Genomic DNA, 16,639 nt, shown 5'->3' on the forward strand with positions numbered 1-16,639 from the left:
GAACCAACCTAAGTGCCCATAAGCCAATGGCTGGATAAAGAAGATGTGGTATATATATATCATGGAATGCTATTCAGCCATAAAAAAGGATCATTCCTTTTTATGAAATAATGGAATACATTCATGTGAAATATGAAATAATGAAAGACATTGTGAAATAATGTCTTTTGCAGCAACTTGGGTGGATCTGGAGGCTGTTATTCTAAGTGAAGTAACTGAGGAATGGAAAACCAAATATTGTGTGTTCTCACTTATAAGTGGGAGTGAAGCTATGAGGACACAAGGGCATAATAATGATATAATGGACTTTGGGGACTCAGTGAGGAAGGCTAGGAGGGGGTGAAGGATAAAAGACTACATATTGGGTACAGCGTACACTGCTCAGGTGACAGGTATACTAAAATCTCAGAAATCACTGAAAAATAACTGAGTTTTAGATTTTCTTTTCTTTTTCTGAGACAGTCTTGCTCTGTTGCCCAGGTTGAAGTGCAGTGAGGCAACCTCAGCTCATAGCAACCTCTGCCTCCTGGATTCAAGTGATTCTCATGCCTCAGCCTCCCAAGTAGCTAGGATTTACAAGCATGCACCACCACACCCAGCTAATTTTTGTATTTTTTTTGTGGAGACAGGGTTTTGCCTTGTTGACCAGGCTGGTCTGGAACTCCTGACCTCTGGTGATCCACTGGTCTCAGCCTCCCAAAGTGCTGGGATTACAGGCATGAGCCAAAGCGCCCAGCTGAGTTTTTAAATTTTCTTTCACCTTCCATCATACCTTGCTGCTTCCTGGCCTTCCTCATTTCAAGGCACTACCAACCACCAAGAGGCTCAGGCGAAAAAACACCCTAAGAGTGATTTTACCTTATTCTCATCCCTTACATCTAGTCTAGCAAGTCCTGTCAGACTTTCCTTCTAAACGTATCCCTGATTTGTCCTCTTCTGTCCATATCCATTGCCTACTTCTGGTTTAAGCCACCACTGCAATTTCCCAGGCCTATTCCAGTAGGTTGCTAATTGGCTTTCCTGCTACCACTCTTGCCCTGTTTCAGTTCATGATTTCTCCATGTAATTAAAATAACATCTTTCCTCACTATGTGCTCGGCCTTCTTCAGGCCTTTGGACATTTCATACTTGGACCTTTGATTTAGCTGCTCCTTACTTTCTGGGAAACTCATTTCCAAAGTATTTGAATGGCTGGCTCATTTTTGTCATTCAGATCTCAGCTCAAATGTCTCCTGGAAGATGCGTTCATTGATGATGGTCTCTCCCATTACCTCGTTTCATTTTCTTTTTGGACTTTTTATCAACTCAAATTATTCACTTACTAATTTACTTATTTTATTTACTTATTTTTTTCTCACTACTTTTCCATTTGTCTTTCCTAGAACAGAAAGTGGGATCTTGGCTGCTCTCTGTATCTCCCATGCCTAGAATCGTGTCTGGCCTACAGCAGGTGTTCAAGAAATATTTGTTGACTGAGCAAGATGACGATGATGAGGATGAGTATCAGTTCACAAAGAGAGAAGCATGGCCAAAAAAAAAAGCCTACCAGATAGAATCTGGACTCTAAGTTGCACATTTTATTTTCCCAACCTTATACTCCATCCTAAGGTATCAAAAAGCTGCCACACTGCCTCAGAGGAGGAGCCCCCACACTCCTTGCTTCCTTCCACACATGCTACAGTTTCAAAGGGAGGAGGTAAAAAAAATAAGTAGTAACAAATAACATAAAAAGTCAGAATTCAGCAGCTGCATAAGCTTACACAATATATTTTAAAGGAAAATAAAACACAGACTTGTAAAAGAAATTCCCTTAGAATCAGCACAAGTTTGGGCATAAAATTCCTAAGCAAACATTTGGTTCATGTCTAATAAAATTATTTTAGCAAAAAACATCCAAACCATGAGAGAAAACACAAGATCATAAATGCAACTAAAGTTGAAGCTCAGGGAACCAAAATATCAGCAAATTAACTTATTTTCTCTATTTCTTCTTTCATATTTGGTTAAATGGAGGAACCAGTTTTGGTCCCCAGATACCTTCTTTTAAAATGTGTAAGGTCTGTTCTTACCGAGTTTAAAGTGAAGAAACTTAGGCCAACACAAGAAGATTCAATGCGAAGGGATTTATTCAGGCTCCCGGACGAGGTTCTGCAGTCCGACAGGAGGAGCCGGAGAAGTCACGCGGACTCCTCTCAGACGTGGGGTTTTATAGGGAGTGGAGGCGTTTGGTTGTGCCCAAGGTGAGTGGGACAAAATGGCGGGGAGTGGGGCCCAGATGGAACAAAATGGCAGGCAGGGAGTGGGGCCCAGATAGGACAAAATGGTAGGCAGGGAGTGGGGCCCAGCTAGGACAAAATGGTGGGGAGTGGGGCCTGAATGGGTCAAAATGCTATCAGGTAGGTCCTGGCGAGGCTTTTTTCCCTGGGCTCCCGGGAGGTGGGGGGCGGGTGTGTCCGAACTCCCAGCAAGGGAAGGAGGTGTGTCCGAGCTCTCCGTGAGGGAGGGGGGAGCATCCGAGCTCCAGGCAAGGGAAGGAGGTGTGTCCGAGCTCCCCACGAGGGAAGGGGGTGTGTCCGAGCGCTCCGCGAGGGAGGGGGGGAGCGTCCGAGCTCTCTGTGAGGGAGCGGGGAGCGTCCGAGGTCTCGGCGACGCAACCAGCCTTACAAAATGGACTTCCACATTTATAGATTAGTAAAGCAAAAGCATACAGACAGCTTTACCCAAATCAAGCACTAAGGGCATATTTCAAGAGACAAATAACAAGACTGATAAAGTTCCTTTTTGTAATTTGTGAGTGGTCCAACATGCCTAAACAAAAACGTTCATTTGGGGCATTTTGTATGTTTCTCAAAATCTTCTTGTTAGGATTTTGAGCTGGTCTTAACCTGAACAGTGGGGACAGAGATTAGTTTGCTTATTTCTCCCATCTCAGCACTCAGTATAATTGGTGACATTAGGGATTACTGTGAGAATCACTCTAGTAACAATCCTGAGAGCCACATTTCTCTTGCTTGACAGGGATCACGATCACTGACAAAAACAAAGGAACTGTGTGTGCCAACTTTTTAAAAAGTACTTTCCTTTCATAATCCTGGCAAGATACTCACCCAAAGACAAATTTAGAAACAGATTCTGCAGATCAGAAGTTGACTACAGGGGAGCCATATATGGCAGCCTAGCAGAGGCAATGTAGCAAGTCAGAATAGCCTGATGTTTGTATATTTCAACAATGGCTTTTGAGATTGAAGGTGAATGGACAGGGAGCTAGCAGAGGATTGAAGAAGGAAAGTTGGCAGATGGTAAAGAGTGGAAGGTGGATGGCTAACGTTTTTAGGTTCATCCCTGTCTGGTGCTGTTACTGTGAATCCCTTAAAGTCTCCTGGCCTGCTCATGCAGACTATGACCCTCCATGAAGCAATCCAGTTAACTTTGGACTTTTGCCAAGAATCTGAAACCCCTTCTAAACACCTCAGAACTGCTGGGACTAGTTCTTTTGGCATCAGGTTGGCAGCTGCTAAACAGTACACTTTTGTATCTGTTGGTTACTGCCTGTGGGGTAAACCCCTGAGGCAATCTTTTTTTTCTTCTTGTACTCTAACTTTCTAAGTGCTTTTTGCTTCTAGTTGCCTAACTAACCCCCCTAGTGTAACGCTGGCTGCGTCACGGGGAGTTCGGACATGCCTCTTTCCCTAGCCAGGAGTTCGGACACACCCCCTTCCCTTGCTGGGCGTTCGGGCACGCCTCCTTCCCTTGCCTGGAGCTCAGACACACCTCCTCCCCCCCTCCAGAGCCTGGGAAAAAAGCCCCATCAGAACCTACCTGATACCATTTTTCCCCATCCAGGTCCCACTCCCTGCCTACTATTTTGTCCTATCTGGGCCCCACTCCCCTCCATCCGGGTCCCACTACCCTCCATTTTTGTTTCATCCAGGCCCCAGTCCCCACCATTTTGTCTCACTCGCCTTGGGCACAGTCAATCAAACGTGCTGGCCTCAGTTTCTTCATTTTATCCTCGGCGAGAACAGACCTTACACCTAGTACTTTACTGGCTTTCAAATCTTATCACTATGCCCTGAGGCTATAAAACAAAACTACATCTTCAACCCATACTCAGATTTATTCCTATCTCCACGTCTTTATGGAAATTTGTCTCCCCCTCAAGCCTGTTTCTATGTAGACTCTTCCATTCTACCAAGTTTGGGAGACAGGGTCTGCAACATTTATCTTCTGTTTTTCCGCTAAGAATTCTTACTAATCTTAGGCTCATAGTAACTCCTTTCCTTGCCTCAGCTTCATTCATTGAAGACATTAGCTCACAGTTCTCCCCCTTCTCTCCACTCTGCTACTTCAGCATCCATGGGAACAGCCATGGCTTGAGAAGCTTAGTTCCTTGACCTTCCATGGCAAAGTCCTTCACTTCAGTCCCCACTTCTGTGGCCACATTAGGGACATACTCAACACCTGGAATTGCTCCACTTGTGAAATCACAGAAACAATACCCTCACTGCTTTACCTATGAGACCTTCTCCATCCTATTCCCTTTCTTCCCATTTAACAGTCCTTTCTTCCTCTACTCATTATTTTAATTTCTGTGATTTTTTTTATTTTGACTTCACTCTTACCAGTTTTTCCATTCTCTTGGTCTGTGCTCCTGTTATACCAGCCTGGGAAAGACATTGTGCGTTTTTCTTCTGTGAACCTAGAATCTGGTCTGTTGAAGACCTTTGGAGAGCAGTGTAGAGCTAAGTGTATTGTTGCTGTTGCTGATTCAGAGGCTTCAACTCCAGTTGAACTTTTCTGCTATTTCTTTAATCATTTTGTTCTCTCTTTATTGCTGCCAGGTAGTTACTGAAACTTCCTCCTCAAATTTTTTACCATCCCCTGCCTCCTACCTCTCCTCTTCTTCTTGGAAGGTGATTTTGCTTTCTATACCACAGGGAAAATAAAATTCTTCTTTCCTTGGTGGGGGCGGGGAGGATGTCCCTAACTACACACAGGCAAGCTTTAAACACCCACATTTCCACTCATCCTTCCTTCTTCTTCCTTTTACAAGGTGTCCTTACAAGATCTCTCCATCTGGAATTAATCTTATTTCCTTTTACTTTTTCCTTTATCTTCATCTTCTCCCTTCCTGTTTGCATTTAAACACAAAACTTTCCTATTAAAAAAAATATAGTCCCTCTCTCCCTAAATCCCTTCAGTCCCCAGTCTATCTCTCTTGTTCATAACCTAAACTTTCCGATGATTTTCTATTCTGGCAGTCTCCCTCCTTTCACTCTTCAGCCTCTGGAATCTGGCCCCTGCATTACACTGAACCTCCTTTGCCACGTTTACCAATGACTTCTTTGTCATTCTATCCAATGGATACTTTTAAATCCTTAGAATACGTATTGTCAGAAGCTCTTGGTACTATTCTCTATATTCTTTTTCCTGAAATATTGTTTTTCTTGGTTTCTATGATTCTGTACTCTGAGTTCCCTGTTATCTCCGGCTACTACTTTTTTTTTTTTTAAGTTTTCTTTGGAGGACCTCCCTCTAACTCATAAAGATTGGTAATGTTTAGTTTTTTCTTTACTAGATTCCTTTCTGTTCTGTCCTTACACGCTCCTTGAACAATTTCATGTATCTCATGGATTCGGGTGTCATTATATGTTAGCCTCAGATCCGTGTCCTTAGCCCAGGAATTATCTTCTGAGCCTTGACCGATGTGTGCAATGTCTACCAGCCATATGCGCACTTCTATGTCCTATAGATGTCTCACACTCAATGTGCCTGATGCTGTACTCATCACTTTCTCTGTAAAGCCTGTTTATTCTCTTCCTTTTTTTTTTTTCTTACTTAGTGAGTGATAGGACAATCTATTCAGGTATCCAAAGCAGTAGAATGATCCTCAACCTAGTTTTACCTTTTAAACATCCACATCTTAATGAAGCCATCTTCTGCATATCTCTTCAATGTGTATACTCCATTCCCACTATCATTGGCCCAGTTTCAGCCATCCTCATCGTTCACTGTACTCTTGTAATAGCCTTCTAACAGGTCTCCCTGTTACTGCCAGGTCCCACCTTTCTCCTGTCCCTCTACCATGCTGAAATTAGGGTGACTTCTGTAAAATGGGAATATAATCTTGTCATTTTTCCTTCTTTATTTTTTTGGCTTCAGTTTTCCTCCTCTTACTTTAAGAATATTTAAAATGAATTTCTAAAATTATGACAAAATATATATAGCATAAAATTTACCACTCTAACCATTGTCAAGTGCACGATTCAGTGGCATGAAGTTCATTCACATTGTGGTGCAACAATCACCACCATTCTTCTTCAATTTTTTTTCATCTTGCATAATTGAAAACTCTGTACTCATAAAACATTAATTCCTCATTCCCTTTCTTGGCCCTCCCTCTTCCAGTCCCTGGCAACCACCATTCTAATTTCTTTCTATATAAATTTGGTTACTCTATGTATTTCCAATGAGTGGAATCATACAGTATCTTCCTTTTTTTTTTTTTTTTTTTTTTAACAGTTATCTTCTTTTCTTTTGTGACTGGGCAGTTTCAGTTATAATGTCTTTAAGGTTCATCCATGTTGTAGCAGATGTAGTAATATGTCAGAAATTCTTTCCTTTTTAAAAGGTTGAATATATATGCAACATTTTGTTTATGCATTTGTCTATCAAAGGACATTTGGGTTGCTTCACCTTTTGACTATAGTGAATAATGCTTCTATAAATAAGAGCATATATATAAGTTTGTGTCCCAGCTTTTACTTCTTTGGGTGTGTACCAGAAGTGGAATTGTTGGATCATATGGTAATTCTATTTTAGTTTTTGGAGGAACTGCCATACTGCTTTCCATACCAGCTGCACCATTTTACATTCCCACCAGTGGTGCACAAGAGTTCCAATTTCTCTACATCCTCATTAACACTGGTTAATATTCTGTACATCAATCCCTCCTCAGATTTGCAAATATTTGCTTCCATTCTGTGGATTGTCTTTGTACTGATGATAGTATTCTTTGATGCACAAAGGTTTATTTTGATGCAGTTGAATTGTCTATTTTTTCCTTTGTTGTTTTGGTGTCATGTCCAAGAAATCACGGCCAAATCCAATGTCATAAAGCTGTTCTTCTAAGTTTTCCTCTAAGAGTCTTATAGTTTTAGACCTTGCAGTTAGGTCTTTGATCAATTTTGAGATAATTTTGTATATGATGTTTTTAGGTAGAGGTCCAACTGCATTTTTTCTGCATATGGACATCTAGTTTTCCCAGAATCATTTGTTGAAAATAAATTGTTGTTGTCACTATAGTTTTGTAGTAAGTTCTGAAATCAGGAAGTGTGAGTATTTCAACTTTGTTCTTTAATAGCAAGATTGTTTTGGCTATTTATGACCCCTTGAAGTTCCTTGTTAATTTCAGGATGGAATTCTGCCATTTCTTAGCATAAAACTTTTCAATGGAGGTCAGCTGCCTTTGATATCCAAACTCCTGCCCTTTTATTGGGTCCTTTAAGACATGACACCTGCTTATCACCTCAGCTTCATCTCTAGACTGGCTCCAACCCCTTTACCCTAACCTACTCATCAACCTCTCAGAAACGTTTTCACTTCTTCCATTAGTTATACTCTCTTGCCTCAGGCCTTCGTACATGATCTGCTTTTTGCCTGACATTCTTTGCCTGGCACTTCTTCCTTCAGATTTCAGCTTCCACATCCCTTCCATACCCTCTGTGAGAAAATTATTTGGTGCTTTACCTTCTCCCTGAGGACTGCCATTCCTAGCATTGTCTCCACCACATGGAAGTGCTTGCTTGGACACCCCACTAGCCTGTGGCAAAAGGATTATGTCTTGGTCACATTTGTGCTTAGCGCACCACTTTTCATGTAGTGAACCATCTGTGAATGTTGGTTTCAAGAATTGTTGGAAGGTTCCTTTACTGGTATTCTTCCAGAGGATAGTTTTCTAGAGTGTGGGAAGAGTCAGCAGAACAAGGGTTAGAAGCACATGAATAATAAAAGAAAGGTGTTTACTGGATCTGGCCTTTGCACACTTTGTTCGCATTATTCCACTTGCCCATATTAGCAATGAAATTTGAAATCATTTCATACCAATGGTTCTCTGAGAGCTCCGAGGGGTTAAAGCAGTGGTCCCAAGCACCCAGCTCAGTTAGAAGGAGGGTGCGGAAGTGTGAAGATCTATTTTGGTAATCAGCGGATATTGGAGAAGACCCACCCCAGTGCCTTTGGTTGTTCAACGCATACCTTGGACCCCACCACCCGAGCAGAGGGGCCCCGGAAAACTGTCGCGGAAGCGCGCGCCAGCCTCCGGGTCCAGTCTCAGAAGCCACAGACGACCGGAAATGGAACCTGCGAGGGCCTGTTGCTAAGCAACAAACGCTGCCGGGACGCTACACCGCCCTGGCGCGAAGGGAGCTGAGACCGCCGGCAGGTCCCGGGGCGTCGCCTCTATCTTTCTAGGGCTTCCGAGGACAGGAGCGATCCAGAAGCGCCGGTGAGGCCAGCGCGTCCTCGCAGCCATGAGCAGCGAGCAGGTGAGAGGGCTGCTCTTCGCTAGGCTTGCCGCCGCCGCGACGCTTCCCAGGCGTTTTAGAAGTGGTGGAATCCCCTCCTGCTCACCGAACTTCCCAGCTGGTACTTCGCGGTGTACAGCTTCTTTCACCCCACTTATGGCCTGGGCTACTGAGCGCTTTCCGGGAATGCCGTTGTACGTTCCCTTCCCAGCTGTTCGCCGTTGGTCGTCATTAACGACCAAACCTAGCAGCCCAGCGGCGTGCCAGCAGGGGGAGCCACAGCCCAGAACACCCCATAGTGCTACTGGGCGGTGGGGGTGATTGGGGGGTGCGAGGCGGCTCTGCGGGCAGTTGCCGCGGGTTTGGGTTCTAGGGTGGGAATCCAAGCCAATTCCTAGCCGTGTGACTTTGGGCAAATCTCCTCCTGGTCTGTCTAAGCCTTAATTCTCCCACCTCTTATGCAGAGCGGGGGAGACACCAGAACAACTTTTCTTCTTTCTGAGGTTGTTGTCAAGTTCAAATAAGATACTATCCCATACCATAACTATACAGTATTACACTGTACATGAAAGACCTTGGTAAGTGACAAATGGCACTTCTTAAGGTGATATTCCATGGCATGTAATAAAAGATGCACGTTACAATAGCTGCTTTTCTCTCTTTCTCTTTTGTTTACTTTCTTCTTTCTCTTTTCTTTTCTTTCTTCTCTTTTCTTTCTCTCTTTTTTTCTAAGAATTCTTTCTTTATTGAACTTAAGAGAAACTATAGCAGAAAAGAAATGCAGAATAATGGTAAATCGTCTTAATATCAGCACAGAATGAGGAGATATTAAGCATGGGCATTATTCTGGCCAAGTAGAAAACAACTCTAGTTTTCTACATAGTGTTTAATAATAATAATAAAAAGGGGACGTGGCAGCGGAGGGGTAATCGGGGCGGCCAAGGCTGAAGGGAGCGGAGCAGGAGCCTCGGGGAGCGTGGCCCCTGCCCTACCGCTCCTCGAACCATCGCTAGCGCCCTTCGGAACTGGCGCAGCGGCCGATCAGTAAACACAGAGACTGGAGATCGATCATGGGGCTCCAGCGGGCGGGGCTGCTGCTGCTCTTGGGGCTGCTGGGCTTCCTGGCCCTCCTTGCCCTCATGTCTCGTCTAGGCCGGGCCGCAGCTGACAGCGATCCCAACCTGGACCCGCTCATGAACCCTCACATCCGTGTGGGCCCCTCCTGAGCCCCCTTGCTTGTGGCTAGGCCAGCCTAGGACTTGGTTCCTGTGGAGGAGAGGCGGGGTGGCGGGGAGGCTGGGGGCACCTCTTCACTGCTCCTCTCCCTCAAGCCTAAGACACTAAGACCCCAGGCCCAAAGCTGAGTCCACCAGAGTGGCTGCAGGCCAGGCCTGGAGTCCCCATGAGTCAAGCATTTGTCTTGATTTGCTTTCCCCTGGGACTCCAGCCTCCCACCCCTCATCCTGTGAAGGAGTTGGCAGGTGGCAATAAACGGCAACTTTATTAAAACACCAAAAATAAATAAATAAATAAATAAGGACCTTATAAACCCTTTGGAAGAAAAACAGTTGTTTTTAAGCATGCAAATTTCATTTAGCTTTTAAACAACATTAAACTATAATTTTTTTTATTGCTTTATAATGCTCTTTTCGGTATTGTTAGAATTTATTGTGGAAACAATATTAAAATGGATTTAGTCTCCTAGCCATTGAGTTGTAGCTTACTAACAGAATACTGTGATGATCCCAATTTGTTAATTAATCAAATAAGTAATTAATACCTGAAATGCTCAAGAAAAATTGGTTTAAAAAATATATAACTTAAGAACTAAGAAATGGACACTTTGATTCATATGCCAAAGTATAATTAGGATTGCTATTAATAGTAAAAGAGTAAATGAGCAAGCAAAAAACAAAAAGAATTCAGATTCAAGTAACCAAAAACACTGAGCAATTGTTTAATAGATCTTACTAGTACTTTTTTTCTATGTGATAGTAATGTAATCAGATTTTTAAAATAACATTTGTTATCATCATCATTGTTATATATTGAGCAGCTTCTTTGTTTGATGCCAGATTAGTCTTTGGCCAGATCTTGAACCATATCCTACATTGTTAGAGTTTAAAATACACTTCTATCACATTTTCAATGGTATTTCTGTGTATCTGTTTTTCACAATTCCCCTAACTTACCCATCTACAACTAAAAGTATCCACTAAAAACCCACCAGCCGTTAAGTTCTAAATTTTGCTTCATCTTTATAAAAGTAATCTTGGGAAATGACACCCTAGTCTCTCACTCCCCCTCCAGAAAGGTTGTGATTTATTGGAGAGGCAATGGGATCTTAAAAGAATGGACATGATACCATTTCTGATGTGTATTGGTTGTCTTGTAAATATAAAGAGTTCAGTTGTAAATAAACTATTGTGGCTGAAAAAAAAAAATGGACATGATTTCCATTTTACACTTACTATTTTTGGACAGCAGAGGGCCCTCTATCACTGTTTTGGTTGATCTGTAATTTTAAAAACTAATCTCGAGATTTTCATTTATGCTAATTTAGAGTGTAGTTTTCCTTTGGAAGGATGAAAGTTTTTATATTTTAACCTAAAACAAACAGAATGGATTAAACTTTTGAAAATGCCATTTTTTATGTGACATTTACTTGTATATTCATTCAGTTTGAGAAAGTGAGCAGGTGGTAAAATCATATTTGCTGAAGGAGATTTTAACATATTCATCTCATTTGTGGAAGGTTGAGAGTGACATAAAATTTTTCAGGAGTAGCAGTCTGGGCTTTTCTCTTAAATTAGATATTTAGAAGAAATAGAAATCTTTTTGCATTGCTCATTTCATTTTTGAAATTAGTTAAAACTTCAAGGCATTCTTAGTGTAGGCTGAAGAATTTTCAGAGGTTTAAAGGCACAAATATCTAAAGACCAGGAAGCTCCCCATGGAGATAGTACAGACTGCGGGCAGAGAATAGGAAAAAGCCATGCATCTTTTTCTACCTCAGCACTTTTTCTAGTTATGTAATCAAGTAATTTGTGTTTATATGATATGATGCTCATTCCGTTTTCCTTCATCATATTTTTAAAATGTCATTGCTTAAAAAGGGGAAAGAGTGAAAAAGGTTGGATATGAGGCCAACAGCATGGTGATAACTTTAACAACTATCACTCAAACATGTGACAACTGACAACTATATTTAAATCAGTACTACTAAATTTGATAGGTTATTGTTGATTTAACCAGACAGGTTAGGTTTGATCAGGATGGTTAATACTAGGCTATACTAGGTTTATGACATCTCTTCCAGGAGTCAAGTAGGTGAAAATCAGCAAAGTAAAAACAAAATGCAAAGCCAGACTATTTAAGACAGACCTAGACTCTTTAGCAATTTTAATTTTAGAATGTAGCATTATATTAGGATCCCAACAGAAAACAGATGGCATACTCAAAAGGATTTAACTAAAGAACACTTATAAAAAGACCATTTGTAGAGGTGTTGGTAAGGTTAAAGGAATCATGAGGGATGAAGAGACACTCAAGGATTAACAGTAGTAGGACAGTAGGATGCCATTTCCATGGCTAGGCCTGTCAGATCATTGAAACAGAACATTATTCTCAGACCCCGATGAGTGCTAGATTTTTGGAATGGTAGCTTCCTGACAGGAGCTGAGGTCTGGAAGAATTTAGACACTATCAGAACTACAGGGAACAGGGAAGACTAGGAAACAAATATCCTAAACTCTCTGTTCCCCTGCTCTTTAGTCTCCTCCTGGTGCCTTTCTTTGGTTAATCTCTATCAGAAACCAGAAGCTGAGGGCCCAGATGATGTCCATCATAGAATTCAACCTCCCGGGCACAGAGCAGGAAGAAGAGGGTAAGGACTTGATCTGAGGCAGAGCACAACCATGGCAGACATTATTATAAATGCATGCAACCTTCATAGACAGTTCCCTGTCCCTGCCCATAAATCAGTTGGATAAACAGTTGTTGAGATCCTATCATGAATTTATCCTTTAAAATCTTTATACCTAAGAATAAGTCTAAAAAAGAAATGACACCTTTATGAAGAATACTACAAAATGTTTCTGAAGGATATGCTCCCGGAATCTGAATAAGTAAAGAAATATATTGTGTTCACAAGAGAGAAGAGTCAGTATTCAATGTGTTTCTGTCATTGTCCTGAAAAATTTCATGCAGTGTAGATCCCAAATTTCACATGGTAGAAACAATGTTAAGATTGTTCATGATAATTTTTAAGAACAGTAAAGTGGAGGGAATTGCTCTACAGATTCCAAGACTTATCAGGAATCATAGTAAGTTAGGCAATATACTAATTTTTTTTTTTTTTACAGATAACAAATAAACCAATGGAATTAAAGAGACAAAAAAAGAGATGCATATATATGTATATAAGTTAATATACACACACATATATGTGTGTATGTATGCGATACATGCCTAAGAATTGTGTGTATTTATACTAAAATACATGCCCAAGGACTTTCACTGAGACATCTTTTTGTGGTAGAGAAACATTGGAAATAAGTTAAACGTTCATTCACTAGAGAATGGAATGGATACATTGTACCGTGCTTACAGAGTACTATACAGCTGTGAAAATCATTGAGAAAGGTATGTTAATGGGGATAAATTTCAAAAACATAATATTAAAAAATAGGTTGCAGAAGGATACAGATGGTGTGATGGCATTTATATAAAATGTAAAAATATGCAGTAACAATATATATCTTAGGTTGTTTGGCAATCATATGTAGTAATAAGTGTAGTAAAAATTTGTATAGGAATGATAAACACAAAATTCCAAAATGGCAGAGTTGGGTTGAAGATATACAAGTGTTCATGGTATTATTTTCTGTATGTTTGAAATATTTCCTAATTTTAAAGAGAACGAGACATGAGTAAATATAGAGTGCACAGACAATCTTGGTCAAGGAAACATGAATTAATTGTGTAACAATTGGAGTGAAAAGCACCATTGAAGGAGGTTTTTCTTTTCTTTTTGAAAATAAACATTCTTGGAGCTTACAGACAGCTGAACAGAAAACCCTGAGTCAAGAGTCCTGGCAGCCAAACCCAAGCTCTACTACTTTCATGTCAGGGGCAGGATGGAGTCAGTCCACTGGCTGCTGGCTGCAACTGGAATGGAATTTGAAGAAGAATTTTTTTGAAACTAGAAAATAATACAAAAAGTTGCAGAAGGATGACGCCTACTTTTTGGCCAAGTGCCTTTGGTTGAAACTGATGGAATGATGCTGACACTGACTAGAGCCATCCTCACCTCAGCTACCTTGCTGCTAAGTACAACATCTATAGGAAGGACCTGAAGGGGAGGGTGAGGATCAACATGTTTGCTGGTGGCACCCTGGACCTGATGATGATGATGTCACTGGCCCCTGAGGAAAAAGAGGAGAACCTTGCTTCAGTCATGATGAAAGCTGACACTCGGTACTTGCCCATCTTTGGAAAGATTTTGGAAGACCATGGAGTGGGTTTTCTCATTGGCACAAATTCAGCTGGGCAGACATAGAACTGGTAGAAGCTGTTTTAATGGTAGAAGAACTCAAGCTTCTGTTCTTTCTGACTTACCTCTGCTGAAGGCATTTAAAACAGGAATCAGCAACATCCCCACAATTAAGAAGTTCCTGCAACCTGGGAGTGAGAGGAAGCTGTTCCCTTACATCCAATATGTTGATCTAGTTAGAAACATTCTACAGTTCTAGTGGCGGCAGGTCACATGATGGCAAGAATTAATAATTCAATCACAGTATCAGCACATGCTGTCTGTAGTGGATAATAGAAGCAAACTGTAGATTGTAGGAGGAAAGTGTCTGAAAAGAACCAAACTGGTCAAGCACAGTGGCTCATGCCTGTAATCCCAGCACTTTGGGAGGCCAAGGCAGGTGGATCATGAGGTCAAGAGATTGAGACCATCCTGGCCAATGTGGTGAAAGCCCGTCTCTACTAAAAATACAAAAATTAGCTGGGTGTGGTGGTTCATGTCTGTAGTTCCAGCTACTCAGGAGGCTGAGGCAGGAGAATTGCTTGAACTGGGGAGGCAGAGGTTGCAGTGAGCAGAGATTGTGCCACTGAACTCCAGCCTGGCAACAAACAGAGTGAGACTCCATCTCAAAAAAACAAAAAACAAAAAACAAATTTTTTTTCAATAATGTTTTATAGTTTCATTATGTAGGTCTTACACTTCTTTTGTTAAATTTTTTCTTAAGTCTTTTATTCCATTTCATGCAATTGTAAATGGAATTGTCTCTTAATTTCAATTTTGTATTAAATATAATTGTATTAATACAATTGATTTTTAAAATACTTATGATTACTGTTTTATTACAAGGGATACAAATCAGGAAAAACCACATGAAGAGACACATAGGGAGAGGCCTGGGAGGATCCTGGATGTGGAGCTTCCATGCCCTCTCCCTGTGGAATTGGGTTGCATCACCCTCCTGGCATATCCTAAATACATTTGACTTTTGTGTACTGATCTTGTATCCTGTAACCTAACTGGATACAAGAACTCATTCACTAGCTTTAATATTTTTTGATGAATTATTTAAGATTTTCTGTATATAAGATCATGCCATTTGTACAGTATGTTTTAGAATATTTTGGATGATGTATGCTTATGATAAACACTGGAAAATTTGGTTGAGTAAATCAATTTTAGCATTAATGGAGTAAACAATTTTGTTTTTTCGTGTTTTTCATGCAGGATAAACTGGCCGGCAAAGAAAACTCCAAGACACCAATAAGATTTCTATCGCCGCCGTCTATGGTAATTTACCAATATACCATCATACTTTATTCCTTTGTGATAATTTTTGTTTACTACTTTTCAAGCTTGAAAGTAAGTTACTGAATTTCTGATTTTAAATTTTATACAATTTTAAATTCCATTTGATTCTTTTCTGATGGAGAAATTCTGTGAGGTGCACAGCTCAGGAAAAACAATATCAATAAAATAACAATAGGCTTTAATTTCCAGGTATGTACAGGATAGTTGGATACAGATTAGATTTTACAGAATAAGATTTGCTATGTAGTTATGTTGAATTTAATGCTGTTGAGTTAAACTATTATAACTTCTACAGAAGTTGAGTTAGAGTGGAGTTGCAATTCAAATATTATTTGTTTTAAAACATATTTTAAAAGATCAGCATGAACTGTTCAATGGAATTTTGACTGCTTTATGCAGAGATAATTCCTAATATTTTGAAATAAAAAAACTTGAATGAAAATTTAAGTGTATGATCTTGGACATTTCAAAGTACATGTTTTAATTATGTACCTATTTGCATTGATAATACCAAGATTACCAAAAGTTCTACGAAATAGAATCAAAGGATTTTTTTAGTTCTGCAAATACTTGTTTCTAGTTTATAAGTAAAACTGAAATGAAATAGACATTTTATTTTCTCTTTTAAAAAATTTGACAGATTTTAAAATTGAAAAAGTGTTATTAGGTTTTCTTTGGCATGTTAAATTTAAATTTACTTGGTGAATAAATGTTCAGCACTGAGTTAACTAATCTCTTCTAGTCAGCAAGGCATATAATTGTCTAAAATGCTTTTGTTGGCTGATTTAAAACCTTATATTGTGCTCATATTTGACTGGTTCTTATAATTTTCCTTCCTTATCCTTTGAGTTTTAGGTCTTTTAAAAGAAATTAGATTTTTAAGAGATATTTAAAAAACATTCACTCCTTAAAACATTTTTGGGAGAGAGATCCAAGATGGCTGATCCCTAGCAGCTCGGGCTCGTAGTTCCCAGTGAAAGCGCAGAGAACGAGAGGACGCCACACTTTCAGACGAATATTTGTTGCTCACAGACCAGGAGATTCCCAGCAGAGGAGCTCCACGTGTCGCCAGGGCGACTCTTGTGGCCGGCGCGGCGGTTTTGCTGGTGCCTTAGCGCGCCAGTTTTTGGTGCAGAGTCCGGAGATTCCCGGGCAGAAAAGCACCATCAATCTTAACACCGCTGTTTTGGCCGGCGCAGTGGTTTGCTCAGATTTCGGCACTGGGAATCAACAAGTTGGACGTCTGCTCAGAGACCTAGTTAGAAAGTCGGTA

General features: G+C 40.6%; 1 protein-coding gene and 1 pseudogene across 1 annotated transcript in view; both read left to right on the plus strand.

Moving 5' to 3' along the window:
* The first annotated feature begins 9,664 nt into the window (after positions 1-9,664).
* Positions 9,665-14,278, plus strand: LOC105718370 (glutathione S-transferase A4-like; annotated as a pseudogene).
* Positions 14,279-14,295: 17 nt separating this feature from the next.
* Positions 14,296-16,639, plus strand: part of DNAH7 (dynein axonemal heavy chain 7) — a 260,963-nt gene continuing 258,619 nt past the window's right edge. The window contains 2 exon segments of the mRNA XM_064372762.1: positions 14,296-14,322; positions 15,283-15,345. Of these exon segments, the coding sequence (XP_064228832.1) occupies positions 14,296-14,322; positions 15,283-15,345 (90 nt within the window).

The sequence above is a fragment of the Aotus nancymaae genome, unplaced genomic scaffold (genome assembly GCF_030222135.1).
Source record: "Aotus nancymaae isolate 86718 unplaced genomic scaffold, 86718_ANA_hifiasm-v0.15.2.pri h1tg000008l, whole genome shotgun sequence".
Classification (NCBI taxonomy): domain Eukaryota; kingdom Metazoa; phylum Chordata; class Mammalia; order Primates; family Aotidae; genus Aotus; species Aotus nancymaae.